General features: G+C 44.4%; 1 protein-coding gene across 1 annotated transcript in view; it reads right to left on the minus strand.

Annotated features, from left to right (window-relative positions):
• Nucleotides 1–7,002: 7,002 nt before the first annotated feature.
• LOC114042163 (zinc finger protein 665-like) overlaps nt 7,003–23,028 on the minus strand; it is a 17,344-nt gene continuing 1,318 nt past the window's right edge. Inside the window, exons 2-5 of the mRNA XM_027860830.1 lie at nt 14,586–14,641; nt 13,856–13,982; nt 12,573–12,773; nt 7,003–10,830 (exon numbers count right to left, since the gene is read on the minus strand). Coding sequence (XP_027716631.1) covers nt 8,333–10,830; nt 12,573–12,773; nt 13,856–13,982; nt 14,586–14,636 — 2,877 coding nt within the window. The 5' untranslated portion in view covers nt 14,637–14,641 and the 3' untranslated portion in view covers nt 7,003–8,332. The remainder of the gene's footprint in view (nt 10,831–12,572; nt 12,774–13,855; nt 13,983–14,585; nt 14,642–23,028) is intronic.

The raw sequence follows: 23,028 nt of genomic DNA on the forward strand, positions 1-23,028 counted from the left end.
GAAATGACAAGATTTGTTGATGGACTGGTCATGTAGAGTGAGTGTAAGTGAAGAATCAAGGATGACTTGGATGTTGGGAGCCCTAGGGTCTGGGGGGATGGTGGTGCCCTCAATAGTGAGGGGGATGTGGGGAAGAAAGGACAGTTTGGGGAGGAAGATCAGGAGTCCAGGACTTCCCACTTGGAATTGGAACAAAATGAGACATTCACAGACCATCCAGTATGTAACAAAACATTTACTTAACAATAGCATGAAAAGCAGTTTCATCCAGGATAGAGCCGATTGATTTGCCCATACTAGTTCTTCCAGCCACAGGCAGCTCACACAGGTGCCAACCAAGGCTCAGTGGGCAGGGCTCCAGGATGTGACATTCCTCAGGAGCCCCAGGACTCTTCTTGCCCTGATGTCCCACCATACCCATTCTACAGATACACCTCTCAAAGGGCCTACCTCAGATGTGTGGGACTTGGGAGCTCGAGGGTCCAGGTCCTAGGGAATGTGGGAGCAGAAAAGGGTGAGGCAGCCCAGCAGACACACGATTGTAATTTTGGGAAATGGGGAATGCTCTCAGTTCGGGGATTTGAGGCAAGACAATGGCAAGCAATAATTCACATAGGCAACTGGGAAAATAAACAAGCAAGATGAACTCTACAATGATAAGTTGAACAGGTAAACAGGTTTTTAAAAGTCAGTATGAACTCAGAATATGCTAACAGCATTCCTTTTATCCCTAAATAACTTGGCTACAGCTGAAGGAAACAGCCTAGAAGCCTGCTCTTTAGTGATAAGATAATGGGGCGTTTACTTAAGGAATCTGAGTGTTCGATTTTCTAGCAAGCCATGACAGACTGTCCACTCCTTCAGAGGCAGAATAGTACTGGCAAGAAAAACACCACACCCCAATACCAGACACAGCTCTAGGCACACACCCAGGCACTGCATAACACTTGGCAGCAGTCAGTACAAACAGCCAGGAACTTTCCCCGCTCATCCAGAATGCAGGGGGCACCTAGTGCCCTTTCCAAGGCTGCCACATCTAGGGCTCGGTGCAGGCAGGCTTTGTCTCCCCCTCCCCCACACCTGTCCAGTCTCCACACTCCTCTTCCCAACTGAAGGGACCCTTGTCTGTTCCAGCTTTGGGTCTCTCCTTTTTTCATCTCTTCTTCCTTTTCAATCCCACTGCCAAAGGTCTAGCTCAGAGGTTCCCAAACTTATTTGGCCTACCACCCCCTTTTAAAAAAATGACTCATGGCAAAGAATTAGAAATTGAGAGGATGCCCATCCATTGGGGAATGGCTGGGCAAGTCATGGCATATGAATGTAATGGAATACTCCTGTGCTATAAGAAATGATGAGCAGACGGACTTCAGAAAAACCTGGAAAGACTTGTATGGTCTGATGCTGAGTGAAGTGAGCAGAACCAAGAGAACATCGTACACAATAACAGCCATGTTGTGTGATGACTAATATTGATAGACTTAACCCTTCCCAGCAATACAAGGATCTAAGACATCTCCAGAGGCCTCGTGATGGAAAACGCTATCCACATCCAAAGAAAGAACTATGGAAGTTGAATTGCTATTTTTTTTCTCTTCTGTTGAATTTTGTTTCCTCTTTCTGATGGTTCCTCCTATTGGTTTTACTTTTTACTTACAACATCACTAATGTGAAAATATGTTTAATAGGAATGTAAATGTATAGCCTATATCAGATTGTGCGTCGTCTTGGGGAGGGTGGTGGGGAGGAAGGGGGAGAAAAATTTTAAACTCAAAAGCTTATGGAAGTGATTGTTGATAAATCAAAATAAATTAATATAACAAAATAAATAAATAAATAAATTACTCAGTGCCACCTGGAAACCTACTTTCTTTAACCCTTTAATGGTTTTGGGTTTTTTTAATTTGCATAATTTCAATATATATATATTAAATGACACAACTTAAATTTAATAATTTATTATAAATTTCTGGGGTTCTTCCTGCATTGAAATTTTGATGACACAGCATTGCAACATGTAACCCTATACTATCATATTGTAAACAAATCATTGCATGCTCATCCTGCTGCTGATGCATGCTGGACTTGACAATGCACAACACATTTGCTTGCCAACACTTGCTTGTTAAGACCTGTCACTGGACTTGACCATTGATGGGTTATAACTTGCATTTTGTGTGTTTATTTGGAAAATAATGTAATCACTATAACTTTAACTCTGTTACACGACAGATGAAACATGTACAGTTTTTCAAAATGTTCTCATCTTCTCTTCTTTCCTTATGCTTCCACTTGCCCCTGATTTTTATTCAATGCCCCCCAATTGCACCCCAGGCTTATATACGCCCCACCTTGGATCATTTCAGCACCCTCCAGGGGGCTGTATTGCCCACTTTGGGACCCTCTAGCTCGTATCTATAATATTGAGCATGACTCAAAACACCTCCCCCACCCTCAATCCAGGATACAATCAATGGGGATGGCCACCCCTAGCAAAGAGATATAACCAGTTTCAAACAAAACCTCAACTCCTTTAGCCTCATCCCCAGACCCTTCCAGTTAAAATTTAGTGATCCTTGCAAATACTCCAGGGTGCCTATGGGTCCTCTGCCTAGGGTGCCAATGGCTCCATTGCTCTACATCAACCCCCACCTTGCACCTCGTGGGACTTAAAAAACACTCCCTCCACCAGGTGAGGCAGTTCCTTGGAAGCAGCAGTGTCCTGTTTCACTAAGTCTCTCAGTTTAACAATCTTTGGTGCACACCTCCCATACTAGGCAAGGCCAGCCATTACCTTCCAGATCGATTAGGTACAAAGTTTCTTTTGTGACTACAACAATGTCAGTGAGAAGAATGACAAAGCAATCCAGACCGGGCACTGCCCCTTGCCAACAACCAGAGAAGAGACAGGACAAGGCACCACCCCCACTTTCTTTGTAGGGAGGGAACTGCCTAAATGCCAGACTTCTTCAACACAACAGTCAGTTTAGCTGAGCTCTATCCCCCCCCTCCTTTTTGTTCCTTGTTGTAAAGAATGTCTCTGTGGGAGGGAATGAGGGCGTAGGAGGGACACACTGGGAGATGTAGGTGACATAAAAACAAAAGTATTGACACAAATGACTTTAAAACTGAAAATTCCTTCCATCGCCAAAGCAGTAAGATCTTTAAAAAAAAAAAAGAAAAAGAAAAGAAAAGAAAACAAGTATTCCTCACCCTCCACACAACAGGGGTAAGCACTTGGGAATGTTTCATTCAGCACATCCCCCTTCACCCACTGGTATGGACTGACCTACCACCCATAAGGACCCAAACAAACCTCCACAAACACAGCGCAAGTGGCCATTCTACCAACTTAGGGTTAGGCGCCTCTAGCTGACGCAGTCTGGCTGCTTCCCAAACAATCCTGTCTGACCCCCACCTGCCACCATGCTGTCCGGGGCCCTAGTCCCCAAAGTCTGGGCGTACACAAATTGGGCTGGTTCTCGGGGGCCACCCAGCAAATCTCACTGCCTTCTCCACTCCCACCTGGCCTTCCATGAGAACCTCGAGGCTGCCTCAGTTACCTCAGGCTCTCCCCTGGGTCTACCAGAATAGCTCATGACTGTTTGCTCAAATGAGGGTAAGTCCCTTGTGATTGTGTGTGTGTGTGTGTGTGTGTGATATAAGCTACAGGACAGCCTTTACCTCAGGCAGGAGGAAGCAAGAACCCAATGAACAAGCAGAGTGCCAGGCATTGGGCATCCTAAGACCAAAGCAAGACAGTCCCTAATCTCGAGGAGCTTGGGGAGGAGGGGAAGGGAAGAGGAAGGGAGCAAGCATTTATTAAGCACCTACTATGTGCCGAGTACTATGCTAAATGTTCTAGAAATATTAACTCATTTGACCTCACAACAACCCTGGAAGGTAAGTGCTGTTGTTACCCCCATTTTACAGATGAGGAAACTGAGACAGATAGCAGTTAAGTGACTGCCTAGCTATTAAGTGTTGAGGTTGGATTTTAACTCTGGTCTGCCTGACACTAAGTTCAGTGTTCTATCCACAAGACTACCTGGCTACCTCTAAGCAGGTAAATACAAATTATATATGAGGCAATGGGGGTGGGAAGAACTAGCGGGGGGGGGGGTGTTGTCACATAGAAGATGGTGCTTACTCTAAGTCTCGGCAGAGCTCTAAGAGGCAGCTGTGGGGAAGGAGTATGTTTCAGGCACGGGGAGGGAGCCTGGAATCTGTGCAAAGCCAGGACACACACATGGAGATGGGAGAGAGAGCGTTGTGTGTGAGGCACAGTGAGAAGGCCTCTTGGGCTGGGCCACAGGTGGACAAAGGCAAGGAGAGTATAGTGAAGCAGGAAAGGTACATTGAGACCAAGTCATAATGAGCTCTTAATGCCCAACAGTGAGGTTCAAATTTGGTCTCTGCAGTAATGCGGAGCCACTGAGGTTTACTGAGCATAGGACTGACACAGTTAGTCCTGTGCTGGAGGAGAACACAGCTTGGATTAGGGAGAGACAAAGTAAGACCATTTAGGAGCCAAGGGTAATCATACAGGTGGGAGATGATAAGGGTCTGCTGAGGGTGGGGGCTGTGTGGTGGAGACAAGGGGCTAATCCAAGCTTGGACTGTGGGAGGAGTGCAAATGAGGAGTGCAGGTGGACAACTCGGGCACCCCGAAGAACCCTGGTGCCAGGGAAGTGCAGAGAGGGGTGGCTGGCAGAGGGGGTGGAGGAAGGTGGTTTCTGTCCATGGTACCTACAGGTGAAAATGTCCACCAGGCAGCTGGTGATGCAGGAATGACACTCCTGGGAGAGAAATTAGTGTGGGAAACAGATGTGGGAGAGATCTGAATAGGAATGGGACCTGATGAGGTCCCAAAGAGGAAGCATGAAGAGAAAAGATGGCCCAGGATAAGGCCGTGGAGGGACACTCGCTTAGAGATCCTGGTATGGACAATGATCAAATGAGACAATAACGGAAAGGCACTTTGCAAACCATAGCGGGCCATATATATGCTAGCTATTATCATTAAGCAAAGGAGACTGAGAATCTGAAAGGTAGGAAGAGTCCAGCATCATGAAAATCCCATAAGGAGAAAGTATCCTGGAAGAGAGGGCGGCCCATAGAGTCAAATGAGGGCGACAGGTCAAGAACAAGAGTCCTGAAAAGACCCTATGAGATCGGGCGATGATGAAGTCAGAGAGCAGTGTCAGCGCCATGACAGGCCAGGAGCAAGACCATCCAAGGCTGGGAAGTGAGGAAGTCCAGACAAAGCCAAGGCAACGAGTGTAGACGAGCTTTCTCTGTGAGTTAGGTAAAGGAAGAGAGGAGACATTCTGGACAAGAGCTTGAGGGACTGTAGGGCCATGGGAAGTTTGTTAAGGAGGGAGACTTGGGGGTGTCTGCAAGCAGTAGGAAAGGAACCAGTAGATAGGGAGAGAATAAAGATTAGGGAGTGAAAGGTGATTTGGGGACAGTCTGCTGGAGAAGGCCCTAGGGGTAAGAACAAGGACACACTTGGAGGGCACGTCTTTAGTAAAGAAAAGGGCCAACTCTTCATTAGAGACTAGAGTAAAGGAAGAGGTGATAGATGATGTCAAGAGGTCTAAGATACAAGGAATGGGGGAAAGGGCGTTCACAGAGAATGGCCTCAATTTACTCTGTGAAGAACAAGGCAAAGTCTTCATGAAAAAAAAAGGGACAAGCACTATCCTACCACACACACACACACACACACACACACACAGAAAAGCCAAGAACAATTGCAGAACACAAAGGAATCATAGGAAGCAATAACAAGACAGTCGCCTTCACTTCAGTGACTCCCATCTCGTCCTCTGGACCTGCAGCAGCAGACGCTGTTGGCCAATCTCTCCTCCTGGACACTTTCTCCTCTTGGGTTTTGTGACACTGCTCTCTCCTGGGTCTTTTCCCATTGGGATGATCTGACCACCCCTCCACCTCCTTTTCTGGCTCATCATGCATGTCACTCCTCCCAACTGTGGGTGTGCATTCCCTAAGTCTTTTCTTCTTCCTCTATACTCTTTCAATAACCTCATCTGCTTCCAATCATCTCTATGCGGATGATCGACAAATGTGTGTGTGTGTGTGTGTGTGCGTGTGTGTGTGTGTGTGCACGCGCACGGGCACATGGAGGTGCATATATGCAGAGATATATATACACACACATATTTCCATAAATACACACACACAGAGGATGCATATATCTCCACGTGTGTGTGCAGGCCTTTTGCCCAAAGCCTTCCCTCTTCCAAAGTTCCCCATTTCTGTTGAAGGCAGCTCCATTGCTCCAGTCTCCCAGGTTCTCACTTCTGGCTTCTCCCCACCCACAGATCCAGTCAGAAGGCAGTTCCTGCCATTTCTACCTTTACAATATCTCTCGTCTGCCCTCTTCTCTCCATTACCTCTTGTCTAGAGTACAGCAAGGGCCTCCTATTCCATTTCACTGACTCACGCCCTCACCACTGCAATCCATCTACTCACTGCTATCAGTCACCTTCTGTAAGTCCAGATCTGGCCGTGTAACTCCCCCACTCAGTCAATTCCAACAGCCTTCCTATTGCCTCTAGTACAAAATATATCCTCCTCTGTTTAGCTTTGAAATGGTTTACAGCATGCACCCTTTCTGGCCTCACTGTACATTACTCTTCCTCTTAAATGCCGCAGTGTAGCCAAAACCACTTTCTTTCCTCACACGTCCCACTCAATCTCCTCCCCTCTGCCTCCTAGAGTCCCTCCCTCCAAGACCCAGCTCAAGCCCTATCTTCTGAATGAAGCCTTTCCTTATCCACCTGCCCTTTCTCCCAAACTGCCTTGTATTGAACTATTTGATATATTTGTATTTATTCATTTCACACACACACACACACACACACACACACACATACACACACACACATTAAATATATACTTATTTCCTCCATTAGGAGCTCACAGTTTTGTTTTTTGCTTGTCACACAGCTAGTAAGTGTTAAGTGTCTGAAGCCAGATTTGAACTCAGGTCCTCCTGACTCCAAGACCAGAGCTCTATCCAAGGACCCTAACCCTAGCTGCCCTATTTCCTCCATTAGGATGCCAGCTCCTAATGACCAGGGATTGTTTCATTCTCTGTATTTATATCTCCCACACTTCGAAAAGTACCTGGCATATAGTGTTTAATAAGTGCTTGCCGATTGACTGAATCATTGTCCTTGAAGCCTTTTCAGAGTATCCATTGCTCTAAGATTTTCTGCCTTCTGTTGCAAACAGCCTAATCAGTTTGTCTTTTCAAAGTATTTTTAAAGAGCTCTAATCTCCTTTAATTTTGGAAATAAGCTCAATCACTCGGGCTCTTGTGGTAGTTTTATAATTGCTTCCTGGGTCTGCTGTTGCTACTGAAACATTGTGTTCTCCGGCATTTCCTGTCTCCAAACCTCTGCACTGGCTGTGCCCTTTACCTCGAATGTACTTCTGCCTCACTTCTGCCTCTTAGAATTTCTGTTTCACTCCAGACTCAGATCAGATGCTGCCTACTAGAGGAAGCCTTTCCTGATCTCTCCAGCTATGGGTGCTCTGCCTGCTCCAGCCTACTCCCATCACCCTGTGATTATTTTTTATGTAGTTTGCATACATATGTACACATATATTGTCTTTCCCCCTTCACTGCCCTGGCTAGAATGTAATCATGTTGATAGCAGAGACAGATATTTCTGTCTTTATATCTCCAGCTCCTAGCACTGTGCCTGGCCCACAGTAAACAATTAATAAATATTGATTGATTGATTCTTCTGCTGTTACCGTTTTAGGCCATGCCATTGAGCTCCTTTTTATTTACTCATTTCTTCAGTCTCTTTGCTGGTATTTCAGGTTCTCACTATGAACGTGTCTTCCCTTTTCTCTCTTCTTTATTTTTCTTTTCCTTTACTTGCAGTATTCCTTGCTGTTTTGAGGTCATGAAGAAGAATGGGGTTTAGACATGACCACTCACTCTTTCCCCACATTTTTTATACTTGTAGAAATTCCCTCCAGGATGAGTTCATTGATGGTAAAAATAGGGTAGACCTCTGAGCAGAGACTTTTTCCTGCCACTGTATTCTTAGAGTTTGGTGATGCTCAATGAGACCTTCCCTTTGGGAAACTGAAGACTTTCCCCAGCACAAAAATCCTCTGCTGAAGGCCTTCACACATTTCGTGTCATCCATGGTTTTCTCTAGTGAGAATTCTCTGATGTGGAAGATTTGAGTCCTGAAGGATTTTCCATATACTTCACATCCATAGGGTCTCCAGTAAGAATTTTTTTATGGTCAACAAAGGCTGCAATATATCTGAATATTCTTTCATGTTACTTACATTCATAGGATTTCACTCCTTTATGATTTTTTTCATGGTTATAAAGGGCTGAACAGTTGCTGAAAACTTTGTCACATTCCTTACATTTATATGGTTTCTCTCCAGTATGAATTCTCTGATGTTGAATGAGGTATGACCTCTTCCTAAATGCTGTCCCACATTCCTTACAATGATATGGTTTTTCACCTGTGTGAATTCTTTGATGTTGAATAAGAACTGAGTTCTGCCTGAAGGCTTTCCCACATTCTCTACATTTATATGGTTTTTCTCCAGTGTGAATTAGCTGATGTGAAATAAGGTCTGATCTCCGGATGAAAGCCTTCCCACATCTGATACACTCATAAGGCTTTTCTCCAGTGTGAATTCTCTGGTGGTGAACAAGGACTGAGTACTGCCTAAAGACCTTTCCACATTCCTTGCATTGAAAAGGTTTTTCTTCAGTATGAATTCTCTGGTGTTGAATAAGGACTGAGTTCTGCCTAAAGGACTTCCCACATTCTTTGCATTGATAAGGTTTCTCTTCAGTGTGAACCTTTCTGTGTTGAATAAAGACAGAGTTCTGCCTGAAGGCCTTTCCACATTCCCTGCATTTATAAGGTTTCTCTCCAGTGTGAATTCTTTGGTGTTGAATGAGATGCGACCTCTGCCTAAATGCTGTCCCACATTCCTTACATTGATAAGGTTTCTCTCCAGTGTGAATTCTCTGATGTATGGCAAGGTATGACTTCTGGCTGAAGATAGTCCCACAATCCTTACACTGGTATGATTTCTCTTCAGTATGAACTCCCTGGTGTTGAGTAAGGCCTGAGTTGTGCCTGAAGGCCTTCCCACACTCCTGACATTTGTAAGGCTTCTCTCCTGTGTGAATGTTCTGATGTGCAATGAGGGTTAGGCTCCGACTAAAGGCTTTCCCACATCTAGTACATTCATAAGGTTTCTCTCCAGTGTGGATTTTCTGGTGTCGAGTCAGGTGTGATTTGCAATTGAAAGCCTTCCCACATCCCTTACATTGATAAGGTTTCTCTTCAGCATGAATGCTCTGGTGTTGGACAAGGACTGAGTTCTGCCTAAAGGCCTTCCCACATTCCCTACATTTATAAGGCTTCTCTCCAGTATGAATTCTCTGATGATGAATGAGGTGTGACCTCTGCCTAAATGCTGCCCCACACTCTTTACATTGATAAGGTCTTTCTCCAGTGTGAATTCTCTGGTGTTTAGTTAGGTATGACCTCTGGCTGAAGGCTATCCCACATTCATTACATGAATAAGGCTTCTCTCCAGTGTGAATTCTCTGGTGTTTAGTAAGGTATGACCTCTGGCTAAAGGCAGTCCCACATTCCTTACATGGGTAAGGCTTCTCTCCAGCATGAATTCTCTGGTGCTGTTTGAGATGTGACTTCTGCCTAAAAGCTGCTCCACATTCCTTACATGGATAAGGTCTCTCTCCAGTATGAATTTTTTGATGTTTAGTAAGGTATGACTTTTGGCTAAAGGCTGTCCCACATTCCTTACATGGATAAGGTTTCTCTCCAGTGTGAATTCTCTGATGTTTAGTAAGATATGACCTTTGCCTAAAGGCTGCCCCACATTCCTTACATTGATAGGGTTTTTCTCCGGTATGAATACTCTGATGTTTAGTGAGGTATGACTTCTGGCTGAAGGCTGTCCCACATTCCTTACACTGATAAGGTTTCTCTCCAGAGTGAATGTTCTGATGTTGAACAAGAACTGAGTTGTGTCTGAAGGCCTTCCCACATTCCTTACATTTATAAGGTTTTTCTTCACCACGAACTTTCTGATGTTGAACAAGGGGTGAACTTTGCCTGACAGCCTTCCTATATTCCTTATATTCAAAACGTTTGTCTCCAGAATGAATTCTTTCATGATTAATAAGGCATGAATGGCTGGTAAAGAGCTTTTCACAGTCCTTACATTCACAAGGTTTGTCTTCATTATGCATTATCTGATCATGAGTAGGGTGGGAGCTTTCCCTGGTCTTCTCACCCTCCTTACTTTGGTAAGGTTCCTCTTCAGCAGGAATTCTCTTAGGTTGAATAACATGTACATCCTGACTGAAAGTCTTCCCGAATTCCTCACAATCATAAGGTTTCTCTTGACTACTTACTCTCTGTTGTTGAATAAGGGCTGTGAGATTCCTAAATTCATCATCATCCCATGATCTCTTCAGCCCACAGATGCTCTGACTGAAACTTTTCCCAGCATCAATACAGCCATGGCCTATCTGCACATTGGGAGTTTTGCTGTGGAAGAAAATCAATTTCTTGAAACCACTTTCATGGGTGAGGAATTTCCTTGGAGTCTCCTTTGGAACACTTCCCATTTGCTTCCATAATGGAATCTCTTGGGCAGGATCTTCCACAAATATGGAGCCCTGGAGAACATCTTCAGGGAGTCTTTCCCTTAATGTCTCTGGTGATCCTGCTTCTTGATTTTGAGGTAACTCCTGGTTCTTATGTTTAGACTCCCAAGCTAAAATAAATTAGGAATGAAAATAATTGAAATTGAGTGAGTTAAAAGGCCAACCAGACTCACGAATCAACCTTACCACACTCATGAATCTTTCCAGGCCAGAGAAAAGTAGAAGCCAAGAAAGTTAAGGCAATCCTAGAAAGCATTAAGGGAGGCACAGTGTCCAAAGCTATGGTGGTGATCATTCCTCACTACTCTGCCCTGGTCATACACAACTGGAGTTGTGTGTCCATCTGTGGAAATCACATTTTAAGAATGAGGTAGAAAGAGTAGGAGAGTACAGAGAAGAAAGCAACAAGGTTGATGAAGAGCCTTGAGTTTGTGACATGTGAGGATGGGAAGGCTGAAGAAGCTCATGAACGTGCAGACTTACAGGGGAGACAAGAGTGGTCTGAAGGAATTCAAAGGGCTCAGATCTAGATGACACAACTAGGGACAATGGATGAAAATCATCAAAGGCATCTGTAGGCACGATCTGAGAAGACATTTCCTAAGGGTCTGATTGCCCAAAAGTGTAATGGACTCCCTTGGGGGTGTGGGTGGCACTGCTACACTGGGAGCCTCCAAGGAAGGGCTGCACAGACCACCCATTAGGGAGGGAAAGGGGGCTGGGTGAGATGGCCTCTGAGGCTGTTTCTGATTCTCTGGAATCATTGAGCTTTTAGCCCATTAGAACTGGAATGCCATCTGAGTGCCTCTTTTGAAGGACAGGGAATTGCATGTTCTAAGAGTTGACTTGATTTCCCTAAGGTCATGAAGTGAGTTAGTAACAGATCCAAGACAAGGAGCCAGGCACCTGGGCTCCTCCTCCTGTGGTCTACTCCACTATCTATCTAAATATCTCTGGATCCCTCTATGCTGAAGGAGGAAATTGCTAGGTGATGATGATGATGAAGAAGACGACTACCACGACGACGACGACGATGATGATGATGATGATGATGATGATGATGAAGCTGTGGAAAAGGCAACAAGAAGAGCAAGGCCTTGATAGTTATTAAAATATCCTGGTCTTCCAGAGAGTTAATGGAAAGATGACGGGAATGGAGTGACAGCAGAGAGAGGTGTGGTGGCAGCAGGAAAAGGGAGCTGGGAGGTTAAGAGAGCTTTAAGAAGGCAGGATGGGAATTCACTTTCATGTAAGAGTCTGGTGTACAGAACAAGATAATCTAAATCTTGACTCCTACATTTTAGAGACTACCTGGTTCAAAGCACATATTTTACAGAAAAGGAAACTGAGGCTCAGGGAGGAAAATGACTTGTCCAACACCATACTTTGTGTCAAAGGCAGAGCAGGGACAAGGGTTGATGAATGTCAGAACTGGGACAAACCATTTAATCATGCCCTTGTTTGACAAAGAAACTGAGGCTCAGAGGAATTAAATGAGTTGCTGAATTGTAGACACCACTGTCTTCTGGGTGTATATTTAGACACAGCTTCACAGGCAAGCTCTATGTTGACCTTTGGACTGGGTGTGCTTCTTACCGTTTTTATGTTCTGGACCCCTTGGGCATTGAAGCCTAGGGACTCCTCAGAATCATGGTTTTAAATGCACAAAATACACAGGATAACAAAGGAAATCAATTATATTGAAAGAAAGCTATCAAGATATTATTTAAAAAATAAGTTGACAGAGGCCAGGTACAGGATTTGTATCTTAGGGGCAGTCTTAACTTCAGATCTCAGAGGAAGGAATCGGGAAAGTCTTCACTGGGGTCCCCCCTACTCTCCATACACTCACCTGCACCATCCAATGCTTCCAAGATGTCTGCACACGGGTGACAAGCAGAGTTGCTCCTTCCCCTGGATCCTGACTGCCAGGTGGATCTCCCTCCTTCACACAGACAGGTGCATCTTGCAAGGCATCCCAGGGGATCCCAGAACTCAGTCTCTTCCCCTTGTTCCAACCAGGAGATCAGGTCTGGCTTGGGACCAAGAAGCCCTGCTCAAGGGAGAGAAAATGAGATGGGTCTGTATGCGCTGGAGTGGGTAGGGGGTCAGGTGGTCAAAGGAAGGCTACAGCAGCTGACAACACCCCAGCCTTGGACTAGAGCTACCCAATGGTGTGATCATTGACAGAAACAGATAAACTCATGATTCACAAGGGACCCTGCTGCAGACCTGGCCTAACCTCTCCTCAAAACTACGACTTTCACATTTCTCAAAAACATGCTTCTTGTGAAACATGCCTCTCAGCTGGCCATCTGGTCTCTACTTCAACATCTCTAGTGTCAAGGAGGTCATGACCTCTCTGGGCCTCAGTTTCCACAAATATAAAATGGGCCCACTGTCCTTCCCAGCTGAACTTCTGACACTCCAGACTTTGTTCCTAGGACTCAGTTGCCTTCTCATCATCACCTGGAGCCTTCTCACCCCAGAACATCCCTCTCCACTTCTTCCATTGGTGAATTCCTACTAGGGGCTTCCATTCTGGGGACTGCTTAGACCAGCCATCCTTCATTCAGCTCCTGGCTGTGCTTCTGACTCCACCTTGTCCTTCCTCTGAAATCTCCTTCCTCTTATAGTGTGTTTCCCTCATTAGAATGGAAGCTCTTTGAAGGCAGAGGACAGCTTTTTTTTTGCTTATATTTGTATCCCTGGTGCTTAGCACAGAGCCAAGCACAGAGTATGCATTTGCTGCCTGCTTGCAAACTAGGAGGAACACTGGACTGAGACCCAGGAGAAGGATGCTGGCCAGATGTATTTCTAAATTGGATGGGAGGAGAGAGGAAACGCCCTGGGTTGGGCTGCAGAGACCTGGCTTAAGCCCCCATCTGCATTCCCTTGCTGGATGACCTTGGACAAATCATTTCCCCACTTTAGGCCCGTTTCCTCCACTGTAAAGTAAAAGGGTGGGAGTGAATGACCTCCAACGGCCCCAGGAGTGCCATCATTCTATAGTTTTATGACCTATTGGGGGATGTCTGGAAATGTGGGAACCTTTCCCAGTCAGGAGGAGAGGAACACCAGGCTATGGAAGCCTCTACAGAGGGTGCCCCAACTCCCTGGGGGAGGCATCCTTACCCAGGGAGACCAAGTTCCTGTAGTTCTCCAGCATCACGTCTCTGTAGAGCTCCCTCTGAGCAGCACTCAAGCATCCCCACTCCTCCCAGGTGAAGTCCAAGGCCACATCCCTGAAGGTCACTGCTTCCTGAAACACCAAACACACTCATGCTGGCCCAGGGGGCAGGGGGAAAGGCCCAGAATGGACACAGAGTGGACTTGAAGGTGTTCTGGAGGGAGGGAGGGGAAAGAAAGGGAGACTAGGGAAGATGGAGAAGGGAATGCCCAGCACTGGGATGCCAGGAGAGTTGGGACCGGAGGGATCAGAGCTAGAAGGGATTCCAGAGGTCATCAAGTCCAATTAATCTCATTTTGCAAATCAGGAAACTGAATCCTAGGGAGGTGGGTGCTCTGACAAAGGTGGCCCAAGAAGAAGTGGCAGAGCCAGGATTGGAACTCAGGTCCTCTCGCTCCAGGGCCAGCCCCTTTCCCATTATCAGACATTGAGAAAATCCTTTCCCCCTCTGGCCTTCAGTTTTCAGAGTAAAGTGAGAAAGCTGGCAGGTGAGATGATCTCTAAGCCCCATCTCGACTTCCAGGAGCAAAGAGGATGGCCCTCAGCCCCCACAGTGCAAGAGGGACTCAGCAGCTAATCTTCTGCCATGACTGCACAGGCAAGAAGCTGAAGAAGCAGACACGTCTGTGCTTTGGGCAGGGGGCAAGCTCATCGAGAGAGGAGCCCGTCACTCACCTGGGATCCAGCCTCCTCAAGGCTCCCCTCTCGAGTGCAGTTATGAAGCATCAGACCTGTGGGGTGAGAGAAGAGCCCCTGAAGGAAAGCAGGCTGGCTTTCCAGCCTCTGAACTCCTTTGGATGCCCACCTACCTAAACCCACCCACACACGGGGCATCCCCTAGGATTGGAGACATAGATAAAGGAGTCTTTGGCAGAGAAGCAGTGACCCACATCATGGGCACAGGTGATAGATCATGGGAGAAAATACAGAAGACAAGACAATCCATGTCATTCTTAGGGGCACTCACTGGAGGGGCAGGAGGCAGAGGAGACCACAAAGGAGACTGTTAAGGAGTAATCAGAGACTGGTAAACCAGGCAGGAAGAGCAATTGACCTAGCAATAAGCATTCGTTAAACACCTACTATATGCCAGGCATTGTGCATGTGTGTGGGAGAACAAAGACAAAAATGAAAGAGTCCCTACCATCAATGAGCTTACTTTGATGAGGGGAAACAACATATACATATGTAAATATACATGTATGTTCATGTACACATACACAAATATATGTATATATTTGTATTTGTATCTGTGTGTAGGCACATGTATAAGTACACAAATATATGTATATATTGCATATTTGTGTGTATGTGTAGACAGAATACACACAAAATGAGTACAAGGTGGTTTGGGGCATCAGGGACCTAGAGGAAGAAGCTTCCTGCAGAAGACGGTTCTTGAGCTGGGGATTTCAGAGTTAGTGAAAGTGAAGGCTGATGCTCAGACAATGGTCCTAGGAGGTGGGAAGCATGGTGATGCCACCAAGAGTCGTGTGAAAGTCAAGAACTCTTATGGGCACAAGGAACTTGTCATGCATGTGGAGTACACGAAGTACCCAGGAAACGGTTCCCTGCTGGACAAGAATTGTTGGAAAACCTGTAGAGCAGTCCGGAAGAAATCACATTTAGACTAATATCTTACACCATATACTATAACAAACTCAAAATGGACAACTGACTTGAATATGAAAATTCATACCATAAAAAATTATAAAAAAAACAAATCAGGCACTTTTGACAGCTATGTCTGGAAGAATTTTTTTAAATTAAATTTTATTTTTTTTTGAATCAATGAAAATCCATCTTCTCCCCCTTCCCTGCCCTTTGAGAAAGAAAGAAAAAGAAAACCCTTCTTACAAGCCCCTAGCTTCTCACATTGGGCATATCCAAAAACTAGGGAGTGAATTCTTGACCAAACAAGGGCTAGCAGACATTAGAAGAACAAAAACAAAACCAAAATTTCAGTTATATGGAATGGAAAAGTTTTTGCATGAACAAAATCAATGCAACTAAAATAGGAAGGTAAGCAAACAGGGGGAAAACCCTTTTGTATCAAACATCTCTAATAAGGGTTAGATATGCAAGATATATAGGCAACTAATTGAAATGTATGACCAAAATCTATTTATTCTCTAGTAGATAAATGGTCAAGGGATATGAACAAATGATTCTGAAATAATTCCAACCTATTAACATCTATATGAAAGTGAAAGAATGCTCCACATTACAAAGAAGAATGAAAGCCAAGCAATTCTAAGGCTTCACTTCACACTGACAAAGTGACAAGCTGACAAACTGATAAAGAAGACAAAAGATGGGAAGTCTATGTGGAGGGGCTGTGGAAAGGTGGGCATCCTGACATATGCTTGGTGGGGCTGTGAATCCCACAAAAGCGATTTTAATTGTGTGAAGATAGTGACCAGAATGCCTATTCCCTTTGACCCAGAGGTCAATGACAAAAAGAAAGGATCTGTGTTTAGAGCAGCACTGTTCGGAGCAACTGCTATAAAAAAGACAGCAACTGGGAAATGGTTGGACCACTGCAAGACATGGATGTCATGGAATATAAAGTAATGAGTAAAACAGAAATGCATGAGAAAACTTGCACACACTCAAACCAAGTGAAGTAAACAGATCCAGGAAAGCAGCCAACACAACAATGCAAATGGAAAGGAGTAGCCAAAGAGGAGCGACTACTGCCACCCAGGCTGGCCTGAAGGAAAGATCTGAAAGGGCTCCTCCCCTACTTCTTTGTAGGTAGGTAGGTAGGGGTGGGGAACCGTGGGTGAGAAACCAGCTTATCTGACATGTTGGTGAGTTTTGTGGAACTGCTTCCTCCCCACCCTCCCACCCCCTTTTAAATTTTTCATTATAAGAAATTGGTCTCTAGGAGGTAGATGAATACATTGGGAAATGTAGGTGCAACAAATAAAATGTATTTTAAAAAGGGGGTGGAATGAGAGGAGAGGAAATAAAGGTACTAAGTGTGGACAAGGATTTCAGCTGAGAAAAGGAGAGACAGAGGTCAGTACCTAGCAAGGCATTTGCAGTAGCTTGTGAGGGTTTATTGAGGATGGAAGAGAATGGGAATGAACCAGGAGATAAAGAGAGCTTGAAGATGGGAAAGGGGATGATAGTGGGAGTGGAGGTAGGAGGGGCTTAGAAGAAATGGCCTTGATGAGAAGGGCCACCCCATCAGCAGAGATGGAAGAAAAAAAAGGTAAGGAATGATATCTAGGGAGTTGTGAGGTAACAAAGAAGAGTTGTTAGGTGGGGCAGAAGGAAAAAGGGGCAGCTGGTAGTGAATAACCCTGATTTTATCAGACTTGTATGAAGTGAGAGCTTTGAGTGGGTCAGTGAGGGTAGGGGGAGCTTTGGGAGGCTCCAGGGGAGAAGAGATGTTTGGAAGAGCCATGGTGGTAAGTGGGACAGAGAATAACTTGGGGAAGAATAGAAGGATTGCCTTGTGGCAATAAAGGTCCGGTTGAGATTAGGCAAAAAATTTGTCTTGGACCCAGTCAGGATGGTAGAAGAGTGTTCCAGGGTAGGGCTTGGAGAAGGTAATTGTGAGCCAGGCACTAAATTCATTAAGAAATGAAGGAGAATGCCGGGTGAGAGGGGGATGATAGATAACAGTCACCAGGACTTAGATTGGGTGAAAAAAAATTGGATTGAGAGAATCTTAAAATAAAAAAGGAGAGGATGTTAATGAATGGCAGGACAAGGGAGGTCTAAAGAGGCAATGGGGAGTAAGGAACATTCCAACTCAAACAAATAAGTCAAAGAGGCATAAGAAGGCAGACCTGAAAAGAATAGCTAGATTAGAAATCCAACCAAAAAGTTATAAGTGCTTAGTTTAGTAAACCTACCAAAAAATAAATAAATAAATAAAACTTAGGACAAGGATTCATTATTTAACAAATGGACTTGGGAAAATGATTTAGCAATTTGGCAAGAAATTAATTTAGTCCCACATCTCACATCATTTATATTCATGGATTCCAGCTGGATGATAGAACTAAAACATTTGTTAAAGAAATACAAAAGAGAAGGAAGGCAACAGAATAATGTATTTACTTTGGCTGTAAAAAGAAGTGAGGTTTTTTTTTTTGTATTCAACAAATAAGATGGATTATTAGGGACAAGACATGCTTGAAAATAAATTATATGAAAATAAATACATGAACACATGAAATACATTAACAAAACATGAAATAATGAAAATAAAATATAAAGTGGAAAAATAATAGATCATGAGAAATATTTATGGGAAATTTAACAAATTTAAATTATTTTTCAATTAATATGCATTTATTTTATCTCCCTCAATCTTCCTTGCCATTGGAAAAACAAAATCTGTGTAACAAAAACATGCAAAGTCCATCAAAACAAATTCCCACATGGGCCATATCCAAAATAAACATGTCTCAGTCTGCACCCCAAGTCCCTCACCTCTCTTTAGAGATGGTTAGCATACAGCATTACATTGGACTTGGAGTCAGAAAGACCTGAGTTCAAACCCACCCTCAGATACTTACTAGCTATGAGACCCTGGACAAGTCACTTAATCTTTGTCTGCCCATTTTCTTATTTATAAAATGGGGATAATAACAGCACCTCCCTTTCCTCCCTAAACTCCTTGAAAAACTATCTAGAATTGGGACCCCTGCTATCTCTCCTCTCACTCTCTTTGAAATTCTCTGCAATTTGGTTTCAGACCTCATTATTCTATGGAAATTGCCCCTTCCAAAATTATCAGTGATGGGGTAGAGTTAAAATGGTGAGGTGAGAGGAACAATTTTGCCTAGTTCACCCAGAAAACCTCTTCTACAACCTAGAAAATGTGCCAGACCAAATTCTGATCAGGCAAACCAAGAAAAAAAAGTCACAACAAGTTACCATTCCAGGGCAGGGTAACTTAGAGACAGAGATATAAAGGTCTGCAGGTACTAGAGACAGTGTCTGGTCAGAATTGCAGAATTCCATTGCCAGGGACTGAAAGAGAGTCAAGATGGGGCACCAGGGCAAGAAGCTTCAGAGTAGAATCCAAGGGGACAGAATCTAGAGGTCCCACATCACGGAGAAAGTACTACAAGCAGGCAGAAAGAAAGGATTCAAGTACTAAGGAGCTACAGTCAGGATCACACAAGATTTAGTAGCTACCATGTTTAAGGAGTAGAGGGCTTGGAATTTGATATTTCACAGGGAAAGAAAATAGGCTTACAGCCAAGAATCACCTACCCAGTAAAACCGTGTGTGTGTGTGTGTGTGTGAACACATAGTATATAGGTGGAAAAAATGTACTTTTAACAAAATAGAGGACCTCAAATCATTCTTAATGAAATGACCAGAGCTGAGTAGAAAATGTGACATACAAACACAGGAGACAAGAGAAACATAAAAAGATAAACATGAGCAAGCAATCATAAGGGATTAAACAAGGTCAAACTGTTTATATTCTCATATGGGGAGATAACACATAGAGCCCCTCAGAACTATAATCATCAGAGGTCATTTTCATTTGATTCTTCATGATGCCATTTGAGGTTTTCTTAGCAAATATACTAGATTGGTTTGCCATTTCCTTCTCTAGCTCATTTTACAGATGAGGAAACTAAGGCAAACAGGATTAAGTGTCTGAACCAAGGTCACACAGCTAGTAAGTTTCTGAGGTCAGACTTTAACTCCAAGCCTAGCACGCTATCCACCACATCAAGAAGCTGCCCCTCACGGGTCACAGAAAGAGTCTAATTAGACAGGGAGTCTGAGAGTGATTTGATTATGTTTTAATGATCTCAAAAGAAGAATGGACAGGGTAGCTATGTGGCACAGTGGATAGAGCACTGGCCCTGGAGTCAGTAGGACCTGAGTTCAAATCCAGCCTCAGACCAGACACTTGACACCTACTAGCTGTGCGACCCTGGGCAAGTCACTTAACCCCAATTACCTAACAACAACAAAAAAAAAAATGGAAAAGGTGAGGAAGAGGAACATACTGAGAAAAGAGGGAAGGGAGAGGGAGAATGGGGGAAATTATCTCACATAAATGAAAAGTACAAGAACGTTACCTAAGAAAAAGGGAATGCTCCCCTTCCCCTCGGAGAGCGGGCCACATCTGAGCCTCGATCTCCTCTGAAATGGTCAAAGGAGGGAAGAATACACACACAAAGAGTTGGGTACAGAAAAACTTCTTACCCAGCAGAGAAAGGGATCAAGCAAAAGAGGGGAAGGGCACAAGAAGGAGGGACAGATTAAGAGGCATTAGTCATAAGCAAAAGGAAGTTATCAGTCATCTCTCAATTACCAGATACAATGGTCTTTTCTTGATTCTCCTCCCTCTTGACCTCTCTGTAGCTTCTGACACTGTTGATCACACATTTCTCTGAATACACTCTCCTCTTAGTTTTTGTGACCTCACTTTCTCCACCACTTTGCTGGATCCCCATCCAGGTCATGCTCACCAACCATGGGGGCCCCCAAGACTCTGTCTAGGGCCCTCATCTCTTCTCCATCTATACTACCTCAATGCACGATCTCAGCAGCTACCATGAGTTCAATCACCAACTGTCCACCATCTCTGAAGGAGCCTGGGGAATGGGACATGTACCAGAATTCTGGAAGAAGGCTCAGGTTGTGTGGTTTTCAAAACACAGAGGAAAATGGAGCCTGTAAAACACAGGTCACTGAGTTCAGTCTTGATTCCTGGCCAAGTTCTAGATCATGTTATTAAAGGAATGGTTGATCAACATCTAGAAAAGAAACGGGGATTGCACGTAGCTAACATCACTTTCTCCAGGATCTTCCAGGCCCCAGGAACCTCACCTCCTTTTCAGACATGTTCATTGGCGGGGCAAAGCATTTTAAATAAAGTGCTTGATGGCTTTTGATGCTTTTCTGATGAAAAACATGAAGTGTTAGGCTGGGCAACAGCACACTTACTTGGATTCAGAGGTATCTGAATAATCAAGTCACAGCTACAGTCATGAACATTGCTATGGGTAGTTAGCTGGAGGAAAGTCTCCTGTGGGGGCAGCTAGGTGGAACAGTGGATAGAGCATCAGCCCTGAAGTCAGGATGACCTGAGTTCAAATCCGGCCTCAGACCAAACACTTGACACCCACTAGCTGTGTGACCCTAGGCAAGTCACTTAGCCCCAATTGCCTAAAAAAAAAGAAAGAAAGAAAGAAAGAAAAATCTCCTGTGCACTTAGCGCCCTTGGGATCAGTACTTGGCCCCAGGGTTGTTTACATTTTTGTGAATTCCTCAAATAAAGGCTTACATGGCATGCTCACCAAATCAACAGATGATAGGGGTTGGGGGTGGGGGAAGTGAGGGAAGGAAAGAGATAGAGAGATGGAGAAGGAAAGAGGGAGGGAGTGGGAGGGGGCAGATGAAGGAAGGGAAGGAAGGAGATGGAGAGATAGAAAGAAAGGGGGAGAGAGACACACACACAGTGGAGGGTGGGTAGTCAGAATCTATAAAGATTGATTTACAGGGTAGCATGGTGGCCCAAACCAGGATCAGATTTAATCTGGATAAATGTAAAGTCTTACACATGGGCTCAAATACCACTTCAGAAGTACGAGCCTGGGGAGGGGTGGGTAGACAGCAGCTTCATCTGGAAAAGCACTGGGAAGAGGAGGGCAAGGGGGGATGTTGTGGGCCACAAGCTCAATATTAAGCAACCATAAGCTATGGGAGCTAAGAAAGCTAATGGTCTGTTTAGGCCACATTTAGACAGGCACAGAATCAAGGAATAAGGAGGTAAACATTCCCCAGGACTCTGTCCTGGTCAGAGCACACCTGGCTTACCATGTTCAGAGACAGCCAAGAGGCTCAGGGAATACAATGCTAGACTTGCAACAAGGGGGATCTCAGTTCAAATCCTGCCTCAGCTCCAGTTTCCTCATCTGTCAAATGGGGATAACAGTAGCATGTACCTGCCAAGTTCCACCCCTTTCTTTCTCTTTCTGTATTTGTCCTTTTACCCTCCTTTCTCTTCTTCCCCAAAAAACCATTAGAACAGACCCAAACCGCCCCCAACCTCCCCATCCTATCTAACTCTCTCAGTGCCTTAGGAAGACATAAAGGTTTCACAGGGACAATGCCCCCCCCCAGTAGAATGTTATATCACTTTGACGTCACATGACCCCTTCCAATCACACAACTAAATCGACCTTCCTACTCTTCTCTTGACTCTCATGTTTGCATTTCAAAGTTTCTGCTTCCCTGTGGGCTTTTCACAAGGAATGCTTGAGGTCATCTCTTCCAAGTCCATTTCCTCCCCTGTAGGAGGATGGCTCTCAGCAACAGCTTTGCACTTCTGGAATACCACTTTCCAAGAGCTCCTTTCAAATTCAGGTGTGTGAGAAGAAGCAGATGCAAACATGGGGGAACGGAGGGGGGAGCCAGCACCTAATGCAATCACCTTTACTGGACCTGAACAACGAACGGAGAGGTGGATACGTGCAACACACACACACACACACACACACACACACACACAAGTTGAGTTTAGAAATACAACAAACTCAGCAGGAAAACAGGAAGGAATGGGGTGGGGGAAGGGGGATGTAATACAGGCAAGGAACAGTCATGACCAAATCAAAACAAACTTCACAGGGCAGATCCTAAAGAGGAAGTAAAAGAAAAGAAAAAGAAAACCAATGGACTGGAAATTCATAACGATGTTCATCAACTGAGTAATAGTTCAACAAATTGTGAGAAATGAATGCAGCAGAACATTACTGTACTGTAAGAAATTCAGGAAGAGACCTTTTCAAAGAATCTAGGGAAGACTTGTATGAGTAGATGCAGAATGAAATGAGAACCAAAGAATTAACTTGGACAGTCACAAAAACATGGTCAAGAAAAGCAATGACCAACCATGACTCCAAAGGTCAGACAATAATATGATAGCTAGTATTTGTATGGCACCTACTATGTGCCAGACACTGTGCTAAGCACTTTACAATTATTATAATAATAACTACTAAGAGCTAACATTTGTATAACACCTACTATGTGGCAGGCACTCTAAGTGCTTTACAATTATTATAATAGCTAATAAAAGCTAACATTTATATAGCACCTACTATGTGCCAGGCACTCTGCTAAG

This window comes from Vombatus ursinus, unplaced genomic scaffold (genome assembly GCF_900497805.2).
Source record: "Vombatus ursinus unplaced genomic scaffold, bare-nosed wombat genome assembly UNPS02014270.1, whole genome shotgun sequence".
Lineage (NCBI taxonomy): Eukaryota > Metazoa > Chordata > Mammalia > Diprotodontia > Vombatidae > Vombatus > Vombatus ursinus.